At 47.6% G+C, this 27,206-nt stretch overlaps 1 protein-coding gene across 1 annotated transcript in view; it reads left to right on the forward strand.

Annotated features, from left to right (window-relative positions):
- Positions 1-27,206, forward strand: part of LOC119390968 (focadhesin) — a 395,558-nt gene that overhangs the window by 87,537 nt on the left and 280,815 nt on the right. Inside the window, exons 10-13 of the mRNA XM_037658681.2 lie at positions 5,466-5,633; positions 6,898-7,002; positions 20,160-20,374; positions 26,228-26,354. Coding sequence (XP_037514609.1) covers positions 5,466-5,633; positions 6,898-7,002; positions 20,160-20,374; positions 26,228-26,354 — 615 coding nt within the window. The remainder of the gene's footprint in view (positions 1-5,465; positions 5,634-6,897; positions 7,003-20,159; positions 20,375-26,227; positions 26,355-27,206) is intronic.

Consider the following 27,206-nt stretch of genomic DNA (forward strand, 5'->3'; position numbering starts at 1 on the left):
CAAGTGTACTTTCGAGGTGTGCTGTTCCAAGAGACAACTATACACTCCCTTGCCGCCGCGAAGCATTTGCTAACGGACATTGACCGCATTGTGACCTGTCAAGGAATAATGCCTGAAAGTGACCTTCGGGACCTATCCCATATTTTGACCGCAAGGTTGAAATCTGCCACTGTGATATTTGGGGGCTCTACTTTCAGCACCAAGTGCCAGGGCAAGGCTTCTTTACACGGTAAGTTATCTTTTTTGAACACTTGCTACTTTGCCACATTGGCGTGCCAGAATTTCACATGTGTTAGACTGACTTGTGCACTGCTTTTCTTTTTTCCAGGCGGCGTTTGTGCGGACTGTAAGGCAGTGCGAAAGCAGATTCTGACGAGAAAGTCGCGTGTTTCAAATAGGGGTGTGGCACTGTCTAGGAGTCGAGCCCTATCTCAACGACTAAAGCTCGCCAAGCAAAAGGCACTGCGCCTTAGTAACCGCACCACAAGCTTGAAAAGACAACGTGATGCCATGGCGGCCGAGAACGCAATGATTCGTGAAGATGAATTTCTCAAAAAAATAGCAAGCCTTCCACCCAAACAGCGTGAGGCTGTTCATCACATGTTCAAAGCATCCTCATACCAAAGCACCAAAGGGATGAAATATTCAAATGAGTGGGTGCTAGAATGTTTGATGATGAAAATGAAGAGCCCCAAGCTGTACGAACACCTTCGCAAGGAATGCATACTTACGATGCCATGTAAAACAACACTACGAAAATACCTGAAGTCTTACAAGACAGGATATGGCTTCAGCGCAAAAGTTCTCGATGTGCTCAGCAAAAAGACAGCGTCAATGGACCTTTTCCAACGACATGGAGGTCTTATAGTGGACGAGATGAAGCTATCCGAACACCTTTCTGTCACCACAGCTGGCCACATAGAAGGCTTTGTAGACCTTGGGCCATTCACCTCAGAAGATGACAAACACACTGTTTGTGATCATGGCATGGTCATAATGTTTGTCCCTTTTGTTGGCAAGTGGACACAGGTAATTGCAGCATTTGCCACGAAAGGAAACGTAACAGGAGCCATGTTAACAAAGATTATACTTGAAGCTGTGATCTCGGTGGAGAAGGCCGGCTTGAAGGTTGACTTTATCACGTCAGATGGGGCAGCATGGAATAGAAAAATGTGGAAAATACTTGGTGTAGGGGCATCTGCAACAAGCACACACTGTAGTGCAATGCATCCTGTACATCCAGAGCGGCAACTATATTTTTTGTCCGATTTTCCACATTTGATAAAGTGCTTACACAATGGACTACTTGGATCTGGCTACCTGCTGCCAGATGGTCGTGTAAGTCTTTCATAAGCACATAATCGCAGCCATTGCAACCATATTCCTAGTGCACTGGGTGAACATGGTGACATTTATTTTTATTATTACAGGTGACACTTCAACCAGTGCGAACTGCTATCGCCCGGGACGGAAATAACGTGACCCTGCAGGCCCTGCATGGAATCACGTCAAGCCACACCAACCCGAATAGTTTTGAGGTCCAGAGAGTGTCACTGGGCTTCCAGTTGTTCAGTGAGAAAGTGACTCAAGGACTACGACTCCATAGATCAACAATTGAGGATACCTGTGGTGACATCTCTGCAACGCTGCATTTCTTTGAGTGAGTAGTTGAACTTCTTTATATGCATGCCTGTTACAGACAAGAACGAAGGAAGGGACATTCTTATTTCGAGCTGGTTTCTTTGTTAGACACGTCCAAAACAAACATAGTATGACAGCAACAGCAGCCTGAAAGGGATTCGATGAACATGTGCTCATGAACTCTGTCCTGTTTCAGGACAGTTCGTGACCTCATTCAACTGATGACCTCTCGTTTTCCTGCTGAGGCCCTGCGCCCAGGATCTGCATCGGTTGACAAGCTGCATTCATTTTTGGCACTTCTGAAAAGTTGGGAACTCCATACAAACGGAAAACAAGGTTTCTTAAGCCAATCAACAGCTACAGGACTGCGAGTGACCTTATCAAGTGTGCTGTCACTTTTGGGCTACCTATCAAGAAGTGTAGGCTTTAAGTACCTTATGACAAGCAGACTGAGCCAGGATCCTGTCGAGCACCTCTTTGGGATTGTGCGTCAATCTTCTGGGTGCAATTCTCATCCAACACCGCAACAGTTCGTGGTGACTGTGAACTGCCTCTCCTTCAGTAACCTCGCCCATTCTGTCTCTAAGGGAAATTGCGAGCCCAGTGTCCTAAGTGCCTTATTGGACGCAAATGCCAGCCAGCAAGACTCTCCGAGCGGAAGGCAGGAACTAATTAACAAGTTCTTGGATGTTGGCGACATAGATGGAGCAGAGGCAGCTATGGTGAAAACACTTCCAGACCACTCTCCCTGCATTGTAGCATCTAGTGACAGCCGCCTCATTTTTTATATTGCTGGTTATGTGGCGAGGAAGTGTATTTTGAAGACAGGCTGTGAAACCTGCCTAAATTTACTGCTAATGACAAAAGAGGCAGCAGGAAATTTGAGACTCGCCGAATTTACACTAATGAAAGACAATGGTGGTCTCCTATATCCTGCTGCCCCTCTGTACCAGTTCATGGTAAATTTGGAAAAGGACTTTACAACTTGTTTTAGTGCTCTTGAGTTACACGCCGACAGTGTTTTAGATGCCTTAAATGTTGTCAAAGCCAGGCGGCAGCGTGAACTTGGCTGTCCTGAACACAGCGAATCTCTAACAGCAGAACTAACTGCCTTCTACATCACAACCAGGCTGCATTTCTTCACAAAGAGCGTGAATAAATGTAATGAAAGAAGGCGCCAGGCATCCAAATATATCAAGCTCAGTCGGTGCACCTAAATCTGCGTGCTACAAGCTGTTCTAGTCAGGTGTGCTAACAGTGCTGCTTGTACTGTGATTATATGTTAAGTGTGTATTTCAACTTCCATTATGGTTGTCAATAAATAAATAGAAACACCAATGCGGCTCGATCGTTCCCAGCGTTACACCCGACTATACATCCGACGGCATGAGTTGGAAGATGCGGCGGATTTCGTTGTTTCGCTGAAAAAAATTATTTCCGGGTTAAAATTTTCAAAACAGCTTGATGTCATTATCAGGCACGCTGTGAAATCGGGCAAGGGCCAACGCCGCGGGATGATTTTGTTTAGGCGCGGTTATAGGCGCAGTTGTACCGACAATATTGCACGAACATTTTACCATCATCAATATGCGTCCGTCGTACGCCTTCTGGCATAGCAACTATAGTGTACTAGAATAATTCTAGTACACAATAATAGCAACGTAGCGCAGAAATCGCTGTGCGCTTTTGTGTTGAGTGTGAAAACACGCGATTTAAGTGTGCTAATACTGCGCCATAGAAGAAAAACAGGTGCACATACGTGTTTGCGCAAAGGGTGATAAAAAAAAAACTGCGAATAGCCACTGTCGCAGGCGATGTCACGAAGTGCAAGCGCAATTATAGTGTGCTAGAATATTCTAGTACAATATATTAGCGCCACGAATCCGCAGGTCCGTAGCATTTTAGCTAGCGGTCGATCTTTTCATACTAGTGCGTTGATGTGGTTTTCAGAAACTTTCTTTACACTATACTATATACTCCGTTTCATACATCAGGTGCATTTTGCGGAAGCTAAATTATTCTAGTAAACTATAGCGGAAGCTATGCAAGAAGTTCGGCCAGCAAGTTGTGTGAAGACGCGCGTCTCGCGTTTGGCTCTCGCCGTTGTAAACACTCGTGCGAGCCGAGCACGAGCCTGCTCGTGATGCGTTGTGACAGGCTGTAAATCAGGGGCGTAGCCTCAACCCCCCCCCCCCCGCCCCCGAAATTTTTCCGTTTTGCTTGCGGATATATACACGCACACATACAAACGCACGAACGAACATACATAAAGTACGGTTGAATCCCCCCCCCCTCCCCCCCGAAAAAAATTTCTGGCTACGCCCCTGCTGTAAATAAAATACCAAAAAGCAAAACCAAAGAGACTGTATGCGGTCCAGGACAACCTACTGACCACCGTATAACGGGGTTTGTTTATATCTGAGGCACAAAGCGTCTTCCTTTATTACTCAGCCTACGAAAAAAAAAATCCTTTTATGGGTGGTAAAATCATTGGACTATTTCTCGGTGCGAACGCAATTGCTACAGTAAATCTCGCTAAGAAGTCTCGCAATCTAGGAATCCGGGGCACAAGGAACGCGGACAGTGTCAAGCCACGGCCGCTCTATGAAAACGCACGCAGCCGTGGTCAAACGCAGCGGCGGAGACAGCGGTCGGTCGACTAGTCGACTAGAAAAAGGCGCAGCGGCGGCACCTGGTGGCGTCTACACAAACGGGCACGCGCGCTCCTTGCCGGACGCGTCACTAGGGGTATTCTAGAACACTATAGGCACCAGCATAAGCTTCAACTTATTGCTTCTGTCTACCTTTGAGGCAGCACTGAAACTTCCTTAAATGGAAATTGTGAATGAAAATGCTTCATTATATTGAGGTTAAAGTTGTGAAGTTATAACAGAAATTTTGTTATGTCGACGTTGTTTTATCGAGGTTTAATTTTACTAATAAAAGCATTCAACGTTCAAGTGAATACCTTTATTATACCTTGAATATTACCTTGATTACACTCTCTAATTTACATTGTTGTGAAACCGGTGGACTCGAATGAAATATTAATGGTCACTTAAGCTAGCCGATCGCTGAATCCATCTAACTAGGTAATATGTGTGACAGTTTTTGGATTTGATATGAACATGGGACTAAAAGATTTGATTTGTAGGTTTGTTGGGTAACCACTTGGAAGAGGTCAACCACTTGCACAACCTTATTTACCACTTGTAGCATCGTGTGGTTCTTGCTGCTGTTTTAGACTGTATACCTTCTGGAGGGATCCACAGAAAGTTGCATAGGCACTTAAGTCCGCTCACGTGCAAAAGCAGGGTGGTGCACAGGGAGACGCACGGAGCAAACTGGCACAGTTGGTGAGCCAGCAACGTGTATAGGCACAGCGTGTCTGCACCTGTTGGCTATATTGAAGTTCATACTACTTAGATGTCCATGTCATGTGACACACGTTGCCATAAGGTCAATTTCACGGGGGGGGGGGCAGGTCGATATTGAATGTTGGTCAACTCAATTTTCGAATTGGGCAAAGTCGATTTTTTAGAGTGTGGGCTAGGTCAGTTTTCATTGAAATTGAACCATGATGCCATCACTTGGTCACGTGAGTTTTGTTACCATTGAATTTTATTGCTGGATGGACTCTGGATTTTCTATTTCGTGGGTCATATAATGCTTTTACATTAAAAAATGGTTGCATACTTCCAGGAAATTGCATTTGGTTCTCAAAAAAAGCTACACGCTTTATATTTTGTGAAATTGAAGGTGCTTGTTAATTACTGTGCTGTTTAGTGGAAGACGAGAGTGGCATCCAGGTGCTTTGTGCACAGGCTTGCTTGGAGCGTTGGCGTTGCCTTCGATGTGTACTGCCTGGTCGGGATGGAGCCCTGTTGAGTCTACTTGTGGCATCCTCGACCCTTGTTGGCAGCAGGACACCAAGCGAGGCACAGCTATCCCTGGAATTGCTTCGACAAGAGGTCGACGCATGCGCCCAGTTGGTGGGTCTGCCAGCTTTCTTTTTCAAACTGGCACTTACTGTGGCATGTGATTGTGTTATTCACCGTGCAGTTGTTCTTGCTGAAGCCAACAAGAGCAGTTGCAAGTTTAGCCCAAGGTTAGCCTGGCTAACTATGCTTCGCTTAGCGAGCTATCCTGTCATGTCTCGGTGCAACTAATGCCATAAGAAACAAACCGTGAGACTACACAGAACTGCCGAGACCACCGACCCACATCCTAAACAGCTGTGCTGCTCAAAGGCAGCGTAAGACAACTGGTATGTTTTCTTGTTATTACTAAAAAAAGTAGGCCTTGCTTCGAACATCCGTGGTTGTTCGTGTTCTGAAAGGTATGCAATGTTTTGTTTCGGAGCTGTTATGGTGCACAGTGGATTGAATGGTCGTGAAAACAAAGCCTCCCAACATTGTTTCAACTCACTGTTTCAGTACAGCTATCTTTGCTCAAGGTCAGAGAAGCACCAACTTGAAAAGAGGCTTTGTGCATGGTGAAAGCATGTGTTCTCCTTTTCGTGCATGGTGAAAGCATGTGTTCTCCCTATTTATGAACTCTGTGAGCTCACACGTAATAACTGTTCAACTTATCACCTGTTGTCATTACAAGATCTTGTCATGTGCACAATTTGTTGAGCCTGCTAGCTGCAAGTTTAGCCTTGAGTTAGTCAATCTTACATTTATAAAATTGTTTCCAGCAGCCTGGCAGTTCTACTGCGACAAATGTACCTAAAGCATACTACATTACCTGATCAAATGCTGCATGATTTCCCACCGCTTACAACAACTCGGTACATATTACATACAAAGAAGTAACATGTGTTCATTATGCTTGTCTAAAGACAAGAAAGAGAAGATGGCACATGTGCCTTTGCTAAACTGACATTGCTGTTAGCACAACGATGATGGCTGACCACCATATTGAAGAAATGACATTGCTCCTTAAATAGCGAGAACATCCGGTGTCTCACCAAGTGGAACCCCTGTAATGCTTCATTTGAGCACTGCAGCTAGTCTTGGAGATTGGTCTGTAGAGCAGCATCACTCTCCAGAAATAAAGCAGAGCAAGGTCAGTAACAGAGGTACGAGGATATGAGTTTGAATTGTCAACTCCCGAGGCTGTTAGTCAATGTGAGTGCAAAGAGCTGAACTGGTCGTTTTCACCATCATGTCAGCAAATTCATAGCTTCTGATAGTGTTTCACTGATAATGTGTTGTATTGTAGTGTTTCATACAATGTTCAATGCAAATGCAGAGTCCAAGTGTGCTGCCACTGCTGCTGTACGTGCTTGGCCGGAGCCACTGTCCAACCACTCTGACCCTGGTACTCCGCTCACTTGCCGACACGGCTGACCACAAGGTGAGATTTCATTGCACAGATGAACCTTTTTTTTTTTTCCGAGGACCAATCATTAGCTTGTTTACCTATTTGTAAACACCTGACGCTTGTGTCAATGTTTGACCCATTCCCCACTACAGCAAAAGCTTGTTAATTCAACACCCATTAACTCTGAAAACCATATAATTCGGACGCGTTCTCTGGTCCTGACATCAAAATCTCGTTAATTCGGTCATACTTGGCTGCAATACGGTTAATTCGGACGATCCTCAGAGCACGTCACGCACGAAGCGCCGCAAATGTGCTACGCAAATGAGAGAAAACGGTGTTCGCGGACAACGAAGGCGAGGCAGTCTTCATCACCATCGTCATCAGTGCGAAGCTTATGATAACGACGGTAACGACGTTTTGGGTAAGCACATTTTGTTTTAGACAAGGCAGCGAGGTCTTGAGCCACAGCCACATTGTGAACAAAGCCGCGAGTGGCGAAATCATGGCTTTTACACCGCTGTTATGCAAAGTAAGTACAGGATTTGCGTATTCATCAAGAAAATGAATGTGTATTGACGTAATAGACATTTGTTTATTGTTTTCTTGATGCTTTCGATAATTTGGAATTTGGTTAACTCGGACATTTTTTCCAGTCCTGTGAAATCCAAATTAACGAGCTTTCAGTGTATTATGCGAAGTATTTCCTTCCAAATTGTTCAGCTCCTGCAGGGGCATCTGTGCAAGCGGGCATTTGGTTAGTGGTGCCACCACATACCCGAGCGAACGGGGGCTTCGGCCCCCTCCCACGCCTCGCCGTGCGTGGCTTTGCCGTGTCCGGGGAAAAGGGGATCCTGGGGGTTGAGCCGACGCCGGGTGATTGGACCTTTTGGGCCCCCTGGCAAAGGCAACACACCCCTTTGGCCGTGGCTTCACGTAGACGGCACCTTTGGGCTGACCAACCGAGGGGAAATCGGCTGGTCGCCTTTTCCTGTCCTCCTCTCTGATCTTTTCCTGTCCTATTTCCTCTCATTGCTGTCCTGTCTTCTCGTGTTACTTCTTCGTTTTCATAGGTGGCTTGGGTTAATGGAGTAGCCGACCTTGGTTGTTACATGTTTGGTTATAGTGGCTGCGTACAGCTGACGTTGGCAAGCCTGGTTCATGTGCAAACCTTGTTGCGTCCTCTTGTAGGGCTCCATGGTGGGCAGTTGGCACAGGTGCCGAATCTTTTTTCACATTCATGGACTTTGCGTTTCCTAAGCTAGCTGATCGTTCTCTCTCAAACAGAGGCCGCACCGAGGAAATCGTGCAACTACTTGGCCAGCAGAGACAGAAGGAAACTTTCCCGCACTTCCACGTTGTTCATAGCTCCAACCCTGAAAAGAAAATGAGATCCATTTCACCATTCACAGTTGCCAAAGAGCTTACAGATACACTAGGACCTGGCTACAAAGTCACGAAACTGGCTAGCGGTGATCTCCTCCTGGAGATTTGCGACAAGTTCTAACATGCAAAACTGACAAATATTTTGGCATTCGGAAATGTTGAAGTTTCTGTGACCCGACATTGATCGATGAACTCGAGGAAAGGGGTTGTTTCTGATGCTGATCTTTTGAACCTAAGTGAGGAGGAGCTGTTAGAGGGGTGGAAGGAACAACAGGTAACCAACATGCAAAGAATTAAAATAAAATGTGACAATAAAGACATTCCCACAAAGCATTGCATCATCACCTTTTCCTCAAATGCGCTACCAGAGACCCTTGAAACTGGCTTCTACAAAATCAAAGTCAGACCTTATATCCCTAACCCACGCCTATGTTTCAACTGTCAGAGATACAGCCATAGTTCGCTGAGCAGCCGAGGTCATCAAACGTGCGCAAAGTGCGGTGATCATGATCACCCGTCAGACAACTGCAGTAGCGGCTCACACCACCGTGCAAACTGCAATGGCCCACACCCAGCATACTCTGGATCTTGTCCATCTTGGAAAAAAGAAAAAAAACTCTCAAAGTAAATGAAAATATTTCATTTCAGGAAGCGCGAAGACGGATGTCATTTCTTCATTCCACAGGGTATGCTGATGCAGTGCATAAGGGGGCAACACTGCAGCAGTTTCCGGCATCGGCCCAGCCCACCAGGAAGGTGGTCACGGCTATGTCAGCCCCTTTGGCAACAGCAGCAGCAGCTGCTTCGCCGTCCCCAAAGAAGAACCCATCGACCACCGGGTTGATGAAATTCAAGGCCACGCCTTCTGAGTCGAGGCTGAAACGCACACAGCTCACAGCTCTCGCAAGAGCAGATGTCCAGCGCCACCGGTGAGGCGATAGACACAACCCCAGGCGTGATGGCGCAGCCATCACCTAAGGAGTGGCGAGAATCTCTCGATCGCTTAAAAAAAGAAAAAAAAAAGAATTACAGGGCCATCGAAGGCTCTAAAAGAAATATTTCGCTACACACAGCACTAATTTATTTATCTTACAAACAAACAAATTTACAGATTTTAGCGGTTTTTTTTTTCCAGTTTTGCACTACAGTATCACGTCTTTCTTTCGTTCCGAGGTGGTATTTCAAAATAGAAGGCAACTGAAATGAAGATATTGGGCACCGATCTATTTCTTCAAGAAGAAGTGGTCCAAAATGGCGTGGCATAAAATGAGCTAAGAAGAAGAAGAAGAGTTGAAGCATTTTTTGAAGGCCTTCAATAGATGCAAGGAGCCCCGCCACGGTGGTCTAGTGGTTATGGTGCTCGACTGCTGACCCGAAGGTCGCGGCATCGAATCCCAGCCGCCACAGCTGCATTTTCGATGGCGGCGAAAATGTTTGAGGCCTGTGTACTTAGATTTAGGTGCATGTTAAAGAACTCCAGGTGGTAGAAATTTCCGGAGCCCTCCACTACGGTGTCTCTCATAATCATATCGTGGTTTTGGGACGTTAAGCCCCAACAATTAAAAAAATAATTATTTATTAATAGATGCAAGGAACAAGAAAACGCTGCCGACAGTCCAGAAGGGTACGCCTTCTGCCTGGAAGGGCCATTCGCTCTACAAGTCTAATCATTGCCATTACACCCATGCAATGAAGGACGGCACCGACGAAAGCACAAGGATAGTGTCATAATTGTCACAAAATAGTAGTAGTAATGGACTTTTATTCAGCCAAATTCACAGGCCGAGCATTTCGACCGCCTGCACGATCAGTCGACACTGTTCTTCTTCCCCTTCGGCATCGATCCAGTCAAGCCAGGTGGTGATGGAAAGGAAAGGGGGAGGATAAGAGCTGGATTGCTGAGCAGTTGGGCAGTAGAAAAGGCAGTGTGGCAGGTCTGCATATGTAGATGGGCAATTGGGACAGTAGGGGTCCGATCTATATTTATAAAGAAAAAGGCGAGAGGGGGTGATCAGGCAATTCATTTGGATGTGCCGTAGAATTCGAGCCTCTAGCAGAGTGAGCGATAGATGAGGAGGAGGGTAAAGACGCTTGTCGAGTCGGAGCTGGAGGTATACCTCCTTGATAGTATGGCGCAGGGAGATCTTCCCATCGTTATTCATGGAGCTCGTACGTGTCGCGTGGTTAGTGCCGCAGGGGCACGGGCACGCAGAGACTGACGCGTACACGCTGCTGGCTCAGACGAAAGTGGAACCCCCACTTTATTGGGGCACAAACATATATCATGCACTCATGCAGGTAACAGGGGGCGCCACGCTGCAGTGGGGCCTAATCAAAGGGCTGAATTGTGGTCACCTCTACATCTCCTCCCTTGAGAAAGTCCAATGGGAGGATGGAGGACGCCAAACACATCACAATGTCACAAGTTCAAACGGCGCGGCGGAACAACGCGCCGGACGTAACGTGTCTGTGTGACACCATCACTACAGTCCCTGGCTGCAAGAGAATGTTGCAAAGGCTGCCCTTAAAGGATCGCAGGTTCCACGCTGTTGGCAGGCTGAGGTTCCTGAAGGGGAACTTGCTGCGGTGGCAATGGTTGCTGTGCAGCTGTCGGCAGCGATTCCTCACCGGAGGCAGAAGGCACGAAAGGCACTAGGTGACGGCGGTTCCGCTGTAGAACACCACCTCGGTCTGTTTCAACCACATAGCTTCTTGGCCTTTGCCCCGGGCTGAGGACCGTGGCTTGCACTTGGTCAGGGCGCACCCACACACGCTGACCCGTTTGGAGAGGTGGCAGGTCTCGAGCTCCGTGATGCCTATTGTAGTCGTCGGTCTGCTTACACTTGTAGGCCACATCCTTGGCGATTACATTGTTCCTAGGCGGCCAGTTGGGATGTAGCTGGGAGTTTTGCTTCGGGACTCTGGTTCTCAGCTGATGTCCCATCAACAGCTGGGCTGGACTGAAGCCATCGACTCCCGGAGTGTCCCGATAACCGAGCAGAGCAAGGTGAGGGTCTTTGGACTTGCGGAACAGGTCCTTGACTGTCCGTACCATCCTCTCTGCCTCTCCATTTGACCTGGTGTAGTGTGGGCTACTGATCGCATGGTTGAAGCCGTAAGACGCTGCAAATGCCGCAAACTCTTGCGACTGGAATGGTGGGCCGTTGTCCGACCTGACGTCTTGTGGGATTCCGTGGTGTGCGAAGATGCTTTTGAGGGCATCAATGACTGCCCGAGCTGTAGTGCTTCTCAGGGTCACCACCTCGGGGAACCTCAAGTAGTAGTCCACCACTAGGAGGAACGTCTGGCCATTGAGATAGAACAAGTCCATTCCGAGAAATTCCCAGGGACGTCCAGGTAGAGCTGTGGAGACCAGGGGTTCTGCAAGGTTCACACGGGTGGAAGCGCACTGTTCGCAGTTGGCGACGACAGAGGCGATGTCTGCTGAGATACCCGGCCACCAAACCAACTCCCGAGCTAGGGCTTTGGTCATGTTGATGCCCTGATGGCCTTCGTGCAACAGCGTCAATACCGCCGGCCAAAGAGACGATGGGCTCGTCCACCACTGAGGCGTACTTCGACACATGCAGAGGTAGCTTGCTCTTTCGTGGCCAACCTCGCTGGCAGAAGGAGATGAGGGCCTTGCACTCTCCATTGGATTCTTGTGCCTGTCGTACATCTTCGGGGCGGAGTGGCAAGACTTCCGACATGCAGCCGACTACTTGTGCTGCGAAGAGTTCCACCGTGTCTACAGGAGGTGATGCCTTGTGGGTGATATGTGATAAGGTATCTGCTGTTGCTAGAAGTAACTGGCAACATATCCAGTTCTATCTTGCCCTGAAGTACAACGAGAGGCAGGTGGTCGGTCTCGACGTCGAAGGTGATGCCACGGGCAAACTCGTCAAACCTTTGGATAGCCCACATCATTGCCAAAGCTTCTTTTTCGGTGTGGCTGTAATACTGTTCGGTACCCGTCATTGACCTCAAAGCGAATGCGACTGGGCGACGCTCTCCCGAGGGTTGAGTCTGCAGCATTACTGCGCCGAGTCCGAAAGAGCCTGCATCTGCAGACACTGTCGTGGCATACGACGGGTGGTACTTGGCCATGCACCTGTCTGACGTCAAGAGTTCTTTGACCTTCTTGAATGCTGCCTCTTGCTCATGCTGCCACACCCAACTCGCAGACTTGTTCATCAAGGCTCTGATGGGTGCTGTGACGTCCGAGATGTGTGGCAGGAATCTGGCGAGATGATTCACCATTCCAAGCAGTCGTCTAACACCGGCGACGTCTGTGGGAGCTTCCATAGCTTTGACCGCTTCAACCTTGCTTGGATCCTGCCTGATACCCTTAGCTGAGACGACAACTCCAAGGAAGGAGACCTCAGATACCTCAAAACGACACTTGTCCTCGTTCAACGTGATGCCTGCTTTTGCAAGGCGAGATAGCACCTGGCTCAGTCTGGAGTCATGCTCCTGGCGGGTGCATCCAAAAACCAGAATGCCATCTATCATGTTGGCGACCCCTTCTTGGCCCTCCAGGATTCTTTCCATCTGTTTCTGGAAGTACTCGGGAGCGGAGGTGATGCCAAAGGGGAGCAGGCAAAAGCAGTATCGGCCATATGGAGTGATGAATGTCGTGAGCTCTTGGTAATCGGCATAAAGCTTCGCCTGGTGGAAGCTTGCGGTTGCATCGAGCCTTGAAAAAACTGTTGCATCACCGAGGAGGCCAAGGACTTGCTCAACCGTTTGTAAAATATGGTGTTTGCGGAGGACGACTTTGTTGAGTCAAGTCGACGCATAGCCGGTAGGAACCATCGTCTTTCCTGACGACGACGAGACCAGAGCACCATGGAGTTGGCTTGTCGATCCTGCGGATCACGCCCGCGCTTTCCGATTGGTCCAGCTCACGGCAGACAACCTCGAGCAGCGGTATGGGGATCCTTCGGGGTACCCTCAGCGAGAAGGGCACGGCATCGGGTTTCAGCCGAATAAAGTGCTCGTCCTTGAGAGTGCCCAATCCTTTGAAGAGCTCGGCGTGCATCGTTGCTTTTGGTGTCTTGAGTTCATCAAGAAATTTCACAACTTTCAGGGCTTGAAGCGCTGACAGTCCTAAAAGAGGCACAGTGAGTGAGTGGATTACGTATAGGCGCTGGCAACTTGTTTTCCCTTGCCACCGAAGTCGCACCAGATATGAGCCTAGCACGCGAAGTGGCTGTCCTCCAGGGCCGGTGACCAGACTGTCGACTCGGTCGAGCTTGGCAGGCAGCGTAGGGAAGTCGCTGGGTACAGCAGATACTTCGGCGCCGGAGTCGACTTTGAACTGCGCTGTGTAGTTGTCAGCGGTCACTTTGACGAACTTTGCCGCGGCGGGTGTGCCGATGGCATGCAGGTGAACGAAGCTGAGCTTGTTCTGCTGGTGCTTCCGCAAGCGGCATACTTCAGCAAAGTGGCCTTTCTTTTTGCAAAAGTTGCAGGCGGAGCGTCGAGCCGGGCAGTCCGAACGTCGGTGAGGCACGCGGCCGCAGAATTCACACGTGGACTGCTCGCGCGAGCGCTCGGCTGGCGGCTGAGACGCAGTAGGCTTAGCACCGGAGCGGCGATGAGAGGCGAACTTGTTAGCTTTCGCGGCGTCGAGGTTGAGCTCGCCTGCGTGCTCGGTGCGGTTCTGGGTCAACTCCTCTTTTTCGGCGTCTTCGGACTGACGGGCCTGTGTCCATGCCTGCTTGAGCGTTAGCTTCGCGTTTCGGCACAGCTGATCCGAGAGGCGAGAGCCATGGAGGCCGACGATGAACCGGTCGCGTACAAGCCTTTCCTCGACAGCAGCTGACTGGTAGTTGTAGTGCTTCACCATCCTGCACGGTTTCGCGTAGTACGTGTCGACACTTTCGCTGGGTAGCTGAACACGCCTGTGCAACCGCGACGACTCGTAGAGCTCGTTGGCCGGGTGCACGAAGTGCTCAGTGAAGCGGGCGGCAACAACTTGGTACGAGGCGAGCGACTGGGCGTCAAGCGAGAACGTCTCGAGGAGTGGACGTGCCTCTGGGCCCACGCAGTACAATAGCGAGCGTACCTGCATGTCTTCGACGCTTTTGTCAGTCCCGAAACCGCCGCAAAGTCTTCGTAGCGGCTGAGCCATGTCGACCATGTTGCCGGGTTCGCGAAGTCGAACGGTACCGGTGGCTGAAGGTTGACGCCGTACTGTTTCGGCGGCTCGCCGGTCTCGAGGGCCATCATGGTGCCGTTCCGTCATGGTAAGGCCTAGGGCAGGGGGGCATTATTCCTTCGCTCCAGACTTCCTGTCACACGATATCATCCTACTTCTGACACCATGTCGCGTGGTTAGTGCCGCAGGGGCACGGGCACGCAGAGACTGACGCGTACACGCTGCTGGCTCGGACGAAAGTGGAACCCCACTTTATTGGGGCACGAACATATATCATGCACTCATGCAAGTAACAGGGGGCGCCACGTTCCAGTGGCGGCCTAATCAAAGGGCTGAATTGTGGCGACCTCTACAGTACTGTCTTCCGAAGGTGTGGGCCAGGGAACGAACGGTGCCCGGTGCAATATATCACGGGCGAGCCGGTGAGCCAGCTCATTGCCATCAATCCCCGAGTGCCCAGGAACCCAGCGTAGGAAGACGGGAAAGTTGTAGTGCATAGACTGCTCGCTCGACCTCCCGTTGGAGGGAAGGGGGTAAGGTGCGGTTTTGTATGTTACGGATGGCGGCGTAAGAGTCAGAGTATATCGTGTACTCGGGGAGTGAAGGGAGGGAAGAAAATGACTGTAAGGCACAGACAATGGAAAGGACCTTGAGCGACAGTACATTGGGTGGGTGCAGGTATGGCCCGTCGGCGTGGGTTTCGGGTGTCGAAAGGTGTGGATGGGAGATGGCATAGCCGCAGGAATCCTGAGGAGCCACGAACGAGGCATCTGTGTAGGTGACTCCCCCGTGTAGGAAAAGGCCATTTCAAGCCGAAATGAATGAATCTGTAAGAGACAAATCCAAATTTTACTCCTGAATACCGGGGATAGTCGCCTATATAGATTTGAGCCGCAATATAGATTTGAGGTATTTTTGGGACATGAGCACTGGCAAAAAATTGTTGGACTAGAACAGGCTAGTAGCATAGCGCGGGAAGACACACGGACAAAGAAGAGGTACGAGACGAACACAAGCGCTAACTTTCAACAACGAAAATTTATTTTCAGGATCGGTCATATATACACACACATGAAATCACGCGACCGCAGTGAGATATTTTCGTTTACCACTGATAGCACATGGAAAATTGCGTTCAATCTTATCCGTCACACAGCGTTTAAACATGACAACCAACCTTAACTATCGGGCATGCGTAAATATTCAATTTCTTTGGTGGATAATGACAGTGACACCTTGCTGATACAGTGGTCGCCGGCGGAAAGAATGCGATCTGTCTCTATTATCAGTCGTACAGGCTCCGATTTACTTCTTGAAAGAATGGCAGTATTCTCTAGTACCGGGTGGCATGCACACGTTTTGCAGTGAAGTGTCCGTGTGTCTTCCCGCGCTATGCTACTAGCCTGTTCAAGATGAACCAACAAGCCCATATCGGTACCCTAATTGTTGGACTAGGCCTGACCATTGTCAGTAGTAAAAAACTGCAAGTTTCATTGAAAGTGGACTTGGCTCTTTTAGAAAAAAAATTCCACATGTCTGCAGCATACAGTTTGCCTCAAAGCTCCTTTTGCATCAGTAAGCCCTGTTCATACGGTCTTAAGAAAAAGCAACCTCATAAATGTTACATTCAGCATTCTCAATGCTGCTATCACCATTTCTTAAATTTTTTTACACCACTGGGGTGCCTAAGTAGCCCAAAATCACACACCTTAATCAAGTGCTGAGAGAGAGAGAGAGCGAGAGATAATGTTTATTTACACCCGTCGAGAATGATGGGGGAGGGGGCTTTGGCCTCTGCCCCCATTCATCCCCCTAGTCGTCGGCCGGAATCCCTTGGGACTCAGCGGCGGTCAGGGCGAGACCGATGACTTAACGTTGTTCTTTGGCATCTTGGCTGCGTAATAAGGCCTCCCAAAATTCTACGTTTCTGCTTGGATCGTTGTAGCAAGGGCAGGTTCAGACCATGTGCACTAGACCCACAGTGCTATTACAGTGTGCACATCGGGAAAAACCGAGGAGGAGAATGTGTGCGCGGGGGAGAGTGTCGCTACTTTCTAAGGTCAGGGTGCTTTAACTTGTGCCGCAGAGGCCTCCTCTCTCGCGTATTGTGCATGCATGCTAATGTCGTGCTCTATTTAACTGCAGCTCGTGGACTTGATATGTCTGTGTAAATGGTATACAGTCTAAGTGGACCAAAAGACAACTTGGCATAGTTAAAAACCTAAACACATTTTTGGTATTGCGCTGAAGGGCTTTAACACTTTCGTGACTGCAGAAAGATCTGTTGTTTTTCGGTAGTCCAGGAAATATTGTTTTTGCTGCCACAGAAATTAATTGATGCTACAGTGCAGAGTATCAAACGATAGAGGAAGAATTGGTCTTTTGAACCGTATTGTCATTTATACCGTATTTTCTCGCATATAACCCGCCCTCGCATATAACCCGCACCCCTAACTTTGAACTCCCCGAAAAAAGAAAAATAATCCTCGCATATAACCCGCATGCTTAGCTTAAAAAATGGAAGCGCCAACCTCAGTGCTTCCATTTGCGCCATCTCTGTTGACACAGCGTGGCCGCGACTCCTCCGCTCCTCAATAAATTTGACAAGCTGCGTCTCAAGAAGGGGGTACGCACCAGTCTTCGGGCCGTCGAATATTCCAGCGTTATCGCTGGTTGTAGCGCAAGTTCTAGAATAAGCTTGAGTGTTCACGTCTTGCGGGCAATTTCAACAAAACGATCTACAATAATCGCGAAGCATCTCGAACAGTGAGGCACGGTTTGCGCTGAGCGTTGCTGACAGTGTTTGTGGGCGAAAACCGAATACAGCAAAAGTGATAATAAGAAACGCACGTGGCAGTATTAATTTCAATTCACCGATTTATTTCGAATGTTACGAAAAAAATTATCAAAGAAATGTTCACCAAAAAGAAAAAAGTTCATAAAAACGTCAGTGCTACTCTGCACAAGGTAAACATAAAAAAAAATCTAAATATACATTCTGAACACAAAGCCCTCATAGAATAATAGCGCGATTATAAGCTCTGTAAATACACAGGTTCTTTACACACATATAAAAACGTAGGCACTAGTACCTATCATGCCACCGCGAGAAGCAGTTTCTCGACGCGGTGAAACAAAGGCTGGCTGCGCATGCTTCTCAAAAAACATTTTTTTTCTGCTCAACTTTCCTAGTATAGTTTTCAGACCTGGTATTATTTAATTTTTGTGGTTGGTGCTGGGGACCCTGAGGCGCCTTCCTGTGTATTCGTTGAAATGAACAGTGTAGCCCGTTCCGAATCCTCAAAAACCCGTGGTTTGTACCCTCATTTGACCACTTTGTCCCTCTTATACTGCCGAATACCATACCGACCTTCAGATTTCACCATTTGCTCATCCACGGAAAGGTTCCAACGCGGTTGAAAAAATAGCGTAGAAGAATCGTTCATGTGTTGCATAGGGAAGACACGTGGTGAAGCTTCCCGTGGGATGTGATGGTCGTCATCTCTGGATCAGAGACACTCAAGAAGGCAAGCAACGCCTTCAAACCTTTTCCGTGGCATCATTGACAGTGGACGACGACCTGGAAGTGTGTGTCGTCGACACCAACAGAAATGCAGGCACGGGATTTGAACGATTCTCATGTACACCAGAAGTCTGACGAGCTCGTGCATCTCCTGTTTAAAACACACCCAGAATGATGTCTATGTGCAGGCTTGCTGCAAATTATGCAGCTTCGCATGTTCCAGCAATCATCTGACTACGTCTAAATGCATAAACATGCATGCCTCCATGTGTGTCACAGTGGACTATCAATGTCGATGCAGCCAAATACATGAAAAATGAACATGGCAGCTGGGACGTGTCATTGACCATGAACATAGCCTCCGAGATTCATGTGTGCTGTCACTGAGCTGTGGATTTTTGACAATAGCAATCAGAGTAACGTGTTGGTAAGTAACATGCTGCACCAGCTGTCACTTAGCCGGGAAAGTGACTGTGGGAATTGGCCTGTGTGGAGCTTAGTTCAAATTACCCTGCGGATCCAGTTTATGTGTGAATTATGAGCTTTTTAATGCCATATTTACTCGCATAATTTTAATTATGAGCTTTTTAATGCCATATTTACTCGCATAATTTTTGTGCCCCTAATTTCTAGCCAGGTCTATGAAAAAAAAACTAACAAATTGGGCCATCCGGCAAGCCGAGGATGCCGCTCGGGTCCAAGGGCCGTCACCTGACGCCATCATCGACGGAGAGTGGGACGGGACAGGGGTTAATCCCCTCTTCCCCACGCCTCGCCCGGACTTTTAATAAAGTTTATTCACTCACTCAACAAATTTACCCACTTACTTTGTGCTGCCCGTTACGCTTGAGCAAGCTGTGCGCATGTGCATGAACAAGCAGACTTTGAATGGCCACTCTGCGCCCCGCGCAGGTATACAAAGTTGTACACGAAGTGGGCATAGTGCCGTGGATGAGTGAAGCATTCATGAAATGCCTGGGGTAAGCGACCAGGGGCTTTGCTGCAACTGCCATTGCTGTTTGTGCTTGGCAGTTTCAATTGCCATATTGTGGACAGCGTGAAGGGAAAGCTCTGGCGCATGAAGACCAGCCTGGTTGTTATACTGTGTGGCCTAACATCTGTTACGCAGCCCTTGAGCGTCTCTCCGAATTATACCCTTTAAGAGCTGCATACACAAGACGTATGTCGAATGGATGGCCATTGCATGGGCTCGCACTCACATGGAGAATAAAGAGACTGCCGCTCGAGATGGTTTGCATGTGGATACTATCAGCATGGCATCTGATTTCTCCCAGTATCATGCAGAAGAGTTTCAAGAAAACAGGGCTGCCGAACGCCTTTGATGGAACTGTGGACAATGCGTATTGGGAGGCCGGTGACGGCGGCCATGACATCGATTTCGAGTCAGACTTCTCAGCCAGTAGCTTCAACCAGACCACGACTGGATATAGGTGGTGAAAGTGTGTGTTCTGTTCAATGAACAAGTACCCTTCATTTGTGCTATCATGCCTTATTTTCTTTTTTATGTATATTCCGCATGAGGACTGTATATTGCACGTTATTTCAAATGTGTTCGGGTAATCTCTGCATAATTTGTGGACCCTCTTTTTGAAGCCCTGAATTCTAAAAAAGAAAGTTTGCAAATTATGTGAGTAAATACGGTACATTAAATTCTATGTAGCTTGGCCGGAACTTGCGACATAATTAAAATATTGAAAAATTTGAAATAATGAGATGTAACTTGTTGATATTCTGCCTGAACAGGTACAAGCTCTGCCATCTGTGCTTCAAAACTTATCTGATATGTGGCAGACATCAATATTTGGGAAGGTGTTTGCCTCAGTCGGGATGTCATGAAACATCGCAACTGAGTCATGAAAATGAGTGAATTTATATGCAAGTTCCCTGTAAGGTGGGCAACAGTACGGTACTTGTCATTGCATTCTCAGGTTGACAAGGATTCTTCACGGTTTGTTTATATTTTCTAGTTGCTTGTTGTCGCTCTCTTTTATTGCACATCACATTTGTTGTACAAGCGCATAACACAAAATTCTGCTCTATCCTCAGTACATGAAATCGTGGTGCTGGCTGACACCCTTCTTCTGTGTCCAAATGCAGTATGCCCTGGGCCCCTTGTGGAGTGGCATTCGTGCCCTTTCGGCACACCACCCAGTCTTGGCGTCTATGCTGCTGCCCAGTCTGGCCACCCTGTGTCTGAGGCAACCCCAGGCTCTTCCTCTGCTGCTGCAAATGCTGGGGGATTCACCCGACAAGACTGACGACAGCCTGGCTCTGGCCAAGGCACAAGCCATCGACATTCTCCTGCAGCACAGGTGCTTACCTGGAGGCAGTCGCTCATATGTTCATTGTACTATCATCAGACACAGTGAAACCTTGTTGATCGGATTTCACAGTAGCAGAGAAGATGTCTGGATTATTGAAGGATGAACTCGTCGGCTAGTTTCTGGATTTGCTTAATCTCCTACGGTCTGGATTAACTAAGTGTCAAATTGTCGAGGTTACAGTGGGCTTCCTTTAATTTGATCCTGAAGGGACCGACACATTGGTCAAATTAAGCGAGAGGCAGAAAAAATAATGACTCATATGGCAGCACAGTGGAACCTCATTACTTACAATTATGGAGACCAGAAATGCTTTGGGCTAGAATGGAGTCTGAACCCTTTGAATATGGCACTTGATGACCTGAGCCTGCGTCCTTGCAGGTGTGAGAGCATGGCATGGTCGGTAGACAAGCACGGGAGGGCTTTCTTTTTTTAGGGGGTTGGGTGTTGTTGATTGTGGGCAAGTGCATTGTATGGAGTGGCAGGCAAGTGTGCTCGCACTGGTGGCTAAGGTAGGGGGAGGTTGGATGAGAATGCTTGCATCACCTTGTCTATGCTGGAAAATTGGTTGTTGTTCGACAAAAAAAGTTGTCGCTATCTTCAGCAGCAATAAGAAAAAGACAAAATCAGCTTGATTTATTTTCATGAAATCAAACTTTATTTACTTAATCGCTGTCATTATTTTTTAGCATGGATAGAGTGACAGAGCCAGTCCAAGGGCAAACTACAGAACTGCTTTACTCCGCACACAACGAACTATATACAGGCTGCTTGCTTGATGACATCACATCAAAGTGCAAATCATGTTCAACACATGTCATTTATCCCTTTTTTTTTTTCTAAGTGCAAAATAAGAAGAAGGACGGAAAGAAAGACATGGACACAGCGCTCACTTCCAACATTTGCTCAATTTTCCGAAGTGGTACATACTGTTAGGAATGGGCAAATGTTCGGGTGCTTTGAATATTCGAACGAATATTACAGCATTCCAATTCGCTTTGACACGAATTTAGATTATTCGAAATTTTGAAGTATTCGAAATCAATGAAATAGTTGAACCCAATTATAACGGTACTGGTTTTAACAAAATATTGGTTATAACAATGAGAAGCTTCTGCACCGTCAACTTTTGTCTTTTTTCTATGGTGAAATAACCTGCTTACAGCAGTGCCCGCATGCCACATTATCAGTTATAACAATGAACTCTGGCTGTTGGTTGACCGTACCGAAAGGTAATGGAACGCAAAATCCTTGAAAGAAAAAAGAAAACGAGAAGTTCAAGCTGCTGAACCCTCGCCAACAACCCCAACAACCCCCAGCGCCCCTTCGGATTTGCGGTATGCTTCACCGCATAGCGCTGTGGCATTGCGGCAAAGCTGGCTTTTCAAATCCGCCACGGTGCGGGAGCGGCGGTTGCTTCTGTTAATGCACTTTCGGACATGCAATTTGAGTAAAAAGTTTAGACTTGGAAGAGTTTTAGCGTCCGAAACTGCAGACGTTGTCATACATTGGCCGGCCCTATGGGGCTTGCAGCGGTCCCGTGAAAGCAGTTGAATTTTCAAGCATGTCTGAAAAATCGGCAGCTTTGTCACCCTTATCACTGATGTCTGTTGGTATATCCCACCCGATGTTAAAGTTTTCTCACAACAGTCTGCTGTCTCCCTATTTTGTTTTTTGCGTGCAACCCGTTTATAACAATTATAGGTTAAAACAATGAAGTTTTCATGGCACTTGAACATTGTTATAAGTGGGTTGACTGTATGGGTATTCGTTGAGAAACCATCGATCAGGATCCTGGGCGCATGGCTGCAAAGTAACCAACGAGCCACCCACACTCTTATGCTCCTCCAAACCAGCGTCAAGGCTATATCACGCATGATATCTCGGGTGACGTCTAAGAACAGAGGAATGAAGGAAGGAGACACCCTTCGACTCGTTCGAAGCCTGGCGGTAAGCCGAATAACATATACCCTACCTTATTATAATCTCACACAGTCTGAGACCAAACGGGCCGACACCCTCTTGAGAATGGCATTCAAGACTGCTCTCCGCCTGCCGACAAGTACATCTACTGAGAAATTGATGGCACTGGGGCTTCATAACACCCCCAGCGAACTTGTTGAAGCCCTTCACGTCTCACAACAACAGAGACTCGAGCGTACTCGCACGGGCCGGTAGGTCCTACAAACCCTAGGATTCCAAGCCTCGACAACGAGAGCCCAGGAAACCTGCGAGATACCTCGTCATGTCTGGGAGGGCTATCACATTAACCCAATCCTACGCAACATGGACCCTAACCTACACGGTGGCAGAAGGAGAGCAAGGGCCCAATCCTTCCAGAAAACCTATCGATTCCAAACTACGGCCCGTCTTACGGACACCGCCATGTATGGGACGACGACTAAAGAAGCAGTGGCAGTGGTATGCGACCGCCGAGGCCACGTAACCTCTGGAGCATCAGTCCACCCTTGCAAGGTTACAGAAGCCGAAGACCTGGCCATCGCACTTGCCATCCACGAAGGCCTGCATGCAAACAAGCCGCTGACAATACTCGTGGACTCCCAGCAGGCCTGCAGGAACTTCCTGCAGGGCAGAATTGGTGTGCCTGCTGCACATGTCCTTGCACAAATAAGGCAAGGACAACCCCTACATCCAGACTGTCATATGGATACCAGGACACTCTGGCATCACGGGTAACCTGCATGCCGACCGGGCAGCTCGAGGCTTTGTACACAACCGAGCGCTCCTTACGTCGACTGCAGCGGACCCTGAGCCAGTTGACCTCCAGTATGCCACAATACTGAATTACCACAGAGGGCAACGCCTACAGTATCCACCACCTCATCAAAAGCTTGCGACGGAGGAGGCCACTGCATGGCGTAGACTCCAAACCGGAACCTACAAAAATCTACACACACTACACCGCCTGCACCCCACATCTTACAGGGATGAATGCCCATGGTGCGGGGCCACACCAACCCTGTACCACATTACGTGGGAGTGCACACTACACAACCTCGAACACCACAACAGGAACACCTCCTGTGAGCAATGGGAGGCGCTGCTGTCCAGTCTGTAATATTTTAGAGCAGCTCAAAAGACGGGACAAAGGACAAGAAGTTCACAGACGAGCGCTTACTAGTCTGGCCCTCGACGACCAGATCAGGCTCGTTCAGAGAGCAGAGCGGATGGCAAGAGCCAGCGGAGCCCTGGACTAAGGACCCCGACCATCAGCAAGGCGCCTTCGGGGCAATCCACAGGAGCTTTGCCTGTACATAAATAAAGTTTGTCATCATCATCATATGGGTATTTGAGCGTATGCAACCCCCCTAAAGGTGGTTTCACTGCAGCATAGGAGTGTTATGCCGTGAAACCATCTATTCAGGAAAAATCAGCACTGCCGCGAAGCCACACTTCAAGGTTAAATGTAAACATTACCTTCACCTCAATTAAATATTTTTAAAGTTTAAAAGTGTGTTATACAGGCTTATATGTGCTAAGTTTAGTAATTTTTAAAACATACTGTATTGTACCAGTTATAGCTTGCACCCTACTGTTATACAAATTTTGCTACTATTCAAAGTTGCTTGCACTTCACTTCGAACCAAAAAAGTGACATTCACACACGCGTAGTTCCATTTCTTAAATATATTATGCAAGTTAGTTGTGTCATGACAAAAATGCTGACTTTTCTTAATATGCAATGTATACTATTCGAACTATTCGATTCGAAATTATTCGACCAAACCACCAATCTCTTCGAATTCGCTTCGAACCTCTAACTTACTTTTCGCGCGTCCCTAGTATACATATAATAAAACAGATAGCAATGCACGGAGGCGCATTGTATAGAAAAAATACATCTCTGCATTTTAAATAGCAGAGATGCATGTGTGCATATAAAGTTAAGATATCAAGCCAGAACAGCAAATTTTTTGGTTGCTAGATCAAGAGGCCATTCTTATCGAGTCGCCCTCTGGGCCATGTTTAAAAAATCTAATTCTTTCCTTAACCCCTTAAGCGCTTATGAAGACCTGAGCTTGTCATGGCTCTTCAGCAATGTTTCAAGAGGCTTTTGGCGAGCCCAGATCGTCAAATGGTGTTTTCCTATTTAAAACATAGATGGCAGCACGGGTTCCGTTATTGGTGATAGTCTGCACACTAAACGGCGAAATGTAGGCTTTGCGCTTCCCGGGCATTATAAACGAACATGGGGCTGTGCCGTGCTTTGAATGCTACCACAAGGATAGTAGCCTCATCTAGTTTGTATTGAACTATCGAGGAATAGTGCATTTTGTGCATGGGATCTGGAGTTGCAGAAATGTCTTTCGGAATACACATCAAAATGCCCAGCTTTGGGGTATTATTAGGCTCGCAGCCCCCTGAATATTCTGATGGAGGGAGGTGTTTTACCGAAAATAAAGAACAAACATAGGTGTTTCTCAAGGCCTTTAGCAAGTGCCCCCCTCCCCTCCGAAAAAATTTCCTGGCTACGGGCCTGGGTGTTAAATGACGGTGTAAAATATCATGACTAAAGCATATTTATCTGTCGTAAGATTTTTCACAAGTATTTTTCTGTTTTGAACATGTTACTGAAGCATTTCACGTCATAAAAAAGAAAAAAAAATAGCAATTTTCGAACAATTTCTCGTAATTTAATCAGCACTTAAGGGGTTAAAGGGGTGGTGCCACCAAATTTGTGGCTTGCGCGTTCTTTGCTGTAAGCGTTTCCTATAGCTCCAGGAAGCATGATGCACGCGCCAAGATTCATGTATTCTCACTAAATAATTTAATATTGCCCTTTGATGTGGACAACTTTCGGTTTCGGTTTCTGGGCGTCGAGGTTGTGCAGTGACGTAGAAGTGTAGGAGGCGTGGTCACATGACCACACAAGGCTGTGACGCACTTAGCCAGGAAGCGACCGAAACTCGGCGAGTGATGTAACAACCAATGCTTTGCCGGTACTATAATGAACTAGAATATATTCTAGTTCACTACAGCCGGTACGTATGTTGCGGAAGTGGCGGAGGTCCGGTGGTCACTCACGTTACTACAGCAGATTTGGTGCGACATCACTACAACTTTCGTTGCCCGTCCTACAGATCTACGTCAGTGTTGGCGCGCTAGCGATTGGTTTCGATCGGGAGAATGGGCATTTAGGTACACTTTGGAAGTGAATTAAAATATATTCTAAACGTTTGCTGTGTCCTATCCTTCTTGTGGAGTGTCCTTGCATACAGAGGAAACCCATAACAGTATTGTTATAGCCTTGAAATTTGATGGCACCACCCCTTTAAGAGATGGATTGCACTGTGCAAGGTTCTTCGGTGTACTGATAGTAACGCAAAGCCAAAATGCGCGAGCATGCGGCGCACACAAAGTATTGCCGCTGCTGCTCATGCAAATCAAATTGCTCGTCGTGCATCTTCATTGAGAAACCGACATGATGCCGTGGCAAACCAGCGCGCATAGAAACTGAGCTATGCAGACACCAACATACTGTGAGCCACAAATAAAGTGGGTCTGTGCTCATGTGTCTGTTATAAAACACTGCTTTACAGCCAATATCGCTGTCAATCACCACAGAAAGCCTGACAAGTCGCTCTCAGCCTGCACATCCTGCGTCAGAGTACTCAAAGTTCTACTTTGAGTACTCTGAGCTTTTCTTTTTTCCTGTGCTCCTCCGCTTGGTGCACAAGTGGGGCTAAATTGTAGCATAGTTATGCGTGATATTCAGAAAATACCTCGCTGGGAGCTTTGTGAAGCAACACAACTCTTCGCGTTTGACACTAAGTGCCTATCTTCAGCATTATGTGAACATATCAGCGTGGTGTGTCTGTGCAGTGCTTCTCAACATGGGGCCAACCTGCTGAAGCCCCTGGTCTCCCTGGTGGCCAGTTGTCGTACCGACCGACAAGGGGCAGCAGTGGTGCTGGCACTTCGTTGCCTCCAGCAACTCTGCACAGCCGAGGTAAAGTGCATGTGTGCAATGTTTTTGCCAGTTTATTTTTTCTTCATCTCGGCTGCATTATCCAACAAATTTTGAAAGTAACATTCAAATAACAGTGAAACACCTTCAGAAGTGTGAGATGGGCTCTGACTCTTTCTATAAATACAACAAGACACGGCAAGAAGGGACACAAAAGGGGGCCCAGTTCTGGATCCACTTTTGTTTGTTTTATTTGTAAGCAATATCAGTTCCTTCCTCAAGTCTAGGCAAGGTCTCATATTCAGCTAGACCTGGGGATGGAATAGAAGAAACTGGTGTGCAAGAAGTCAAATGATGAGTTAGCGCTGAGAGGGAAAGCACAGAAATTGATGATCTCGCTTCAGAACAGATACTCAGCTCTAACCGAGGAACCTGACCTTAGTGTTGACGCGGTTAAGGATACTCTGACAAGTATCATTACGGAGTATGCTAATAGAAGTCGGAGGTATGATTATTAGACAGGACACTGGCAAGCTCTCCCAGCTGATAGAAAATCTCGGGAAACTTGAAAGCATGTAAGCCTCGAAGCCAGCAGGCCGAATAGAATTGGCAGGGCTTTCAAGGTTAATCCATAAACATAAGGTAGCCTACATAAGAAGGTACTACAAGGAGATAATCGAACAGGCTCCAAAGAACAGATGAAGCCTAAAAGCAGAGAAGAGAAAACGGCACAAGCAAAAACTAGATGTGTGTACTAAGGGACATGGAAGGCAACATCACTACCAATATGGATGAGATAGCTAAAGTAGCTGAGGAATTCTGAAGAGATTTGTACAGTAGCCAGGACAACCAGGACGGTAATGTAAGAAGTACTTGTAGTCCAGAGGAATTAGA

The sequence above is a fragment of the Rhipicephalus sanguineus genome, chromosome 4, assembly GCF_013339695.2.
Source record: "Rhipicephalus sanguineus isolate Rsan-2018 chromosome 4, BIME_Rsan_1.4, whole genome shotgun sequence".
Lineage (NCBI taxonomy): Eukaryota > Metazoa > Arthropoda > Arachnida > Ixodida > Ixodidae > Rhipicephalus > Rhipicephalus sanguineus.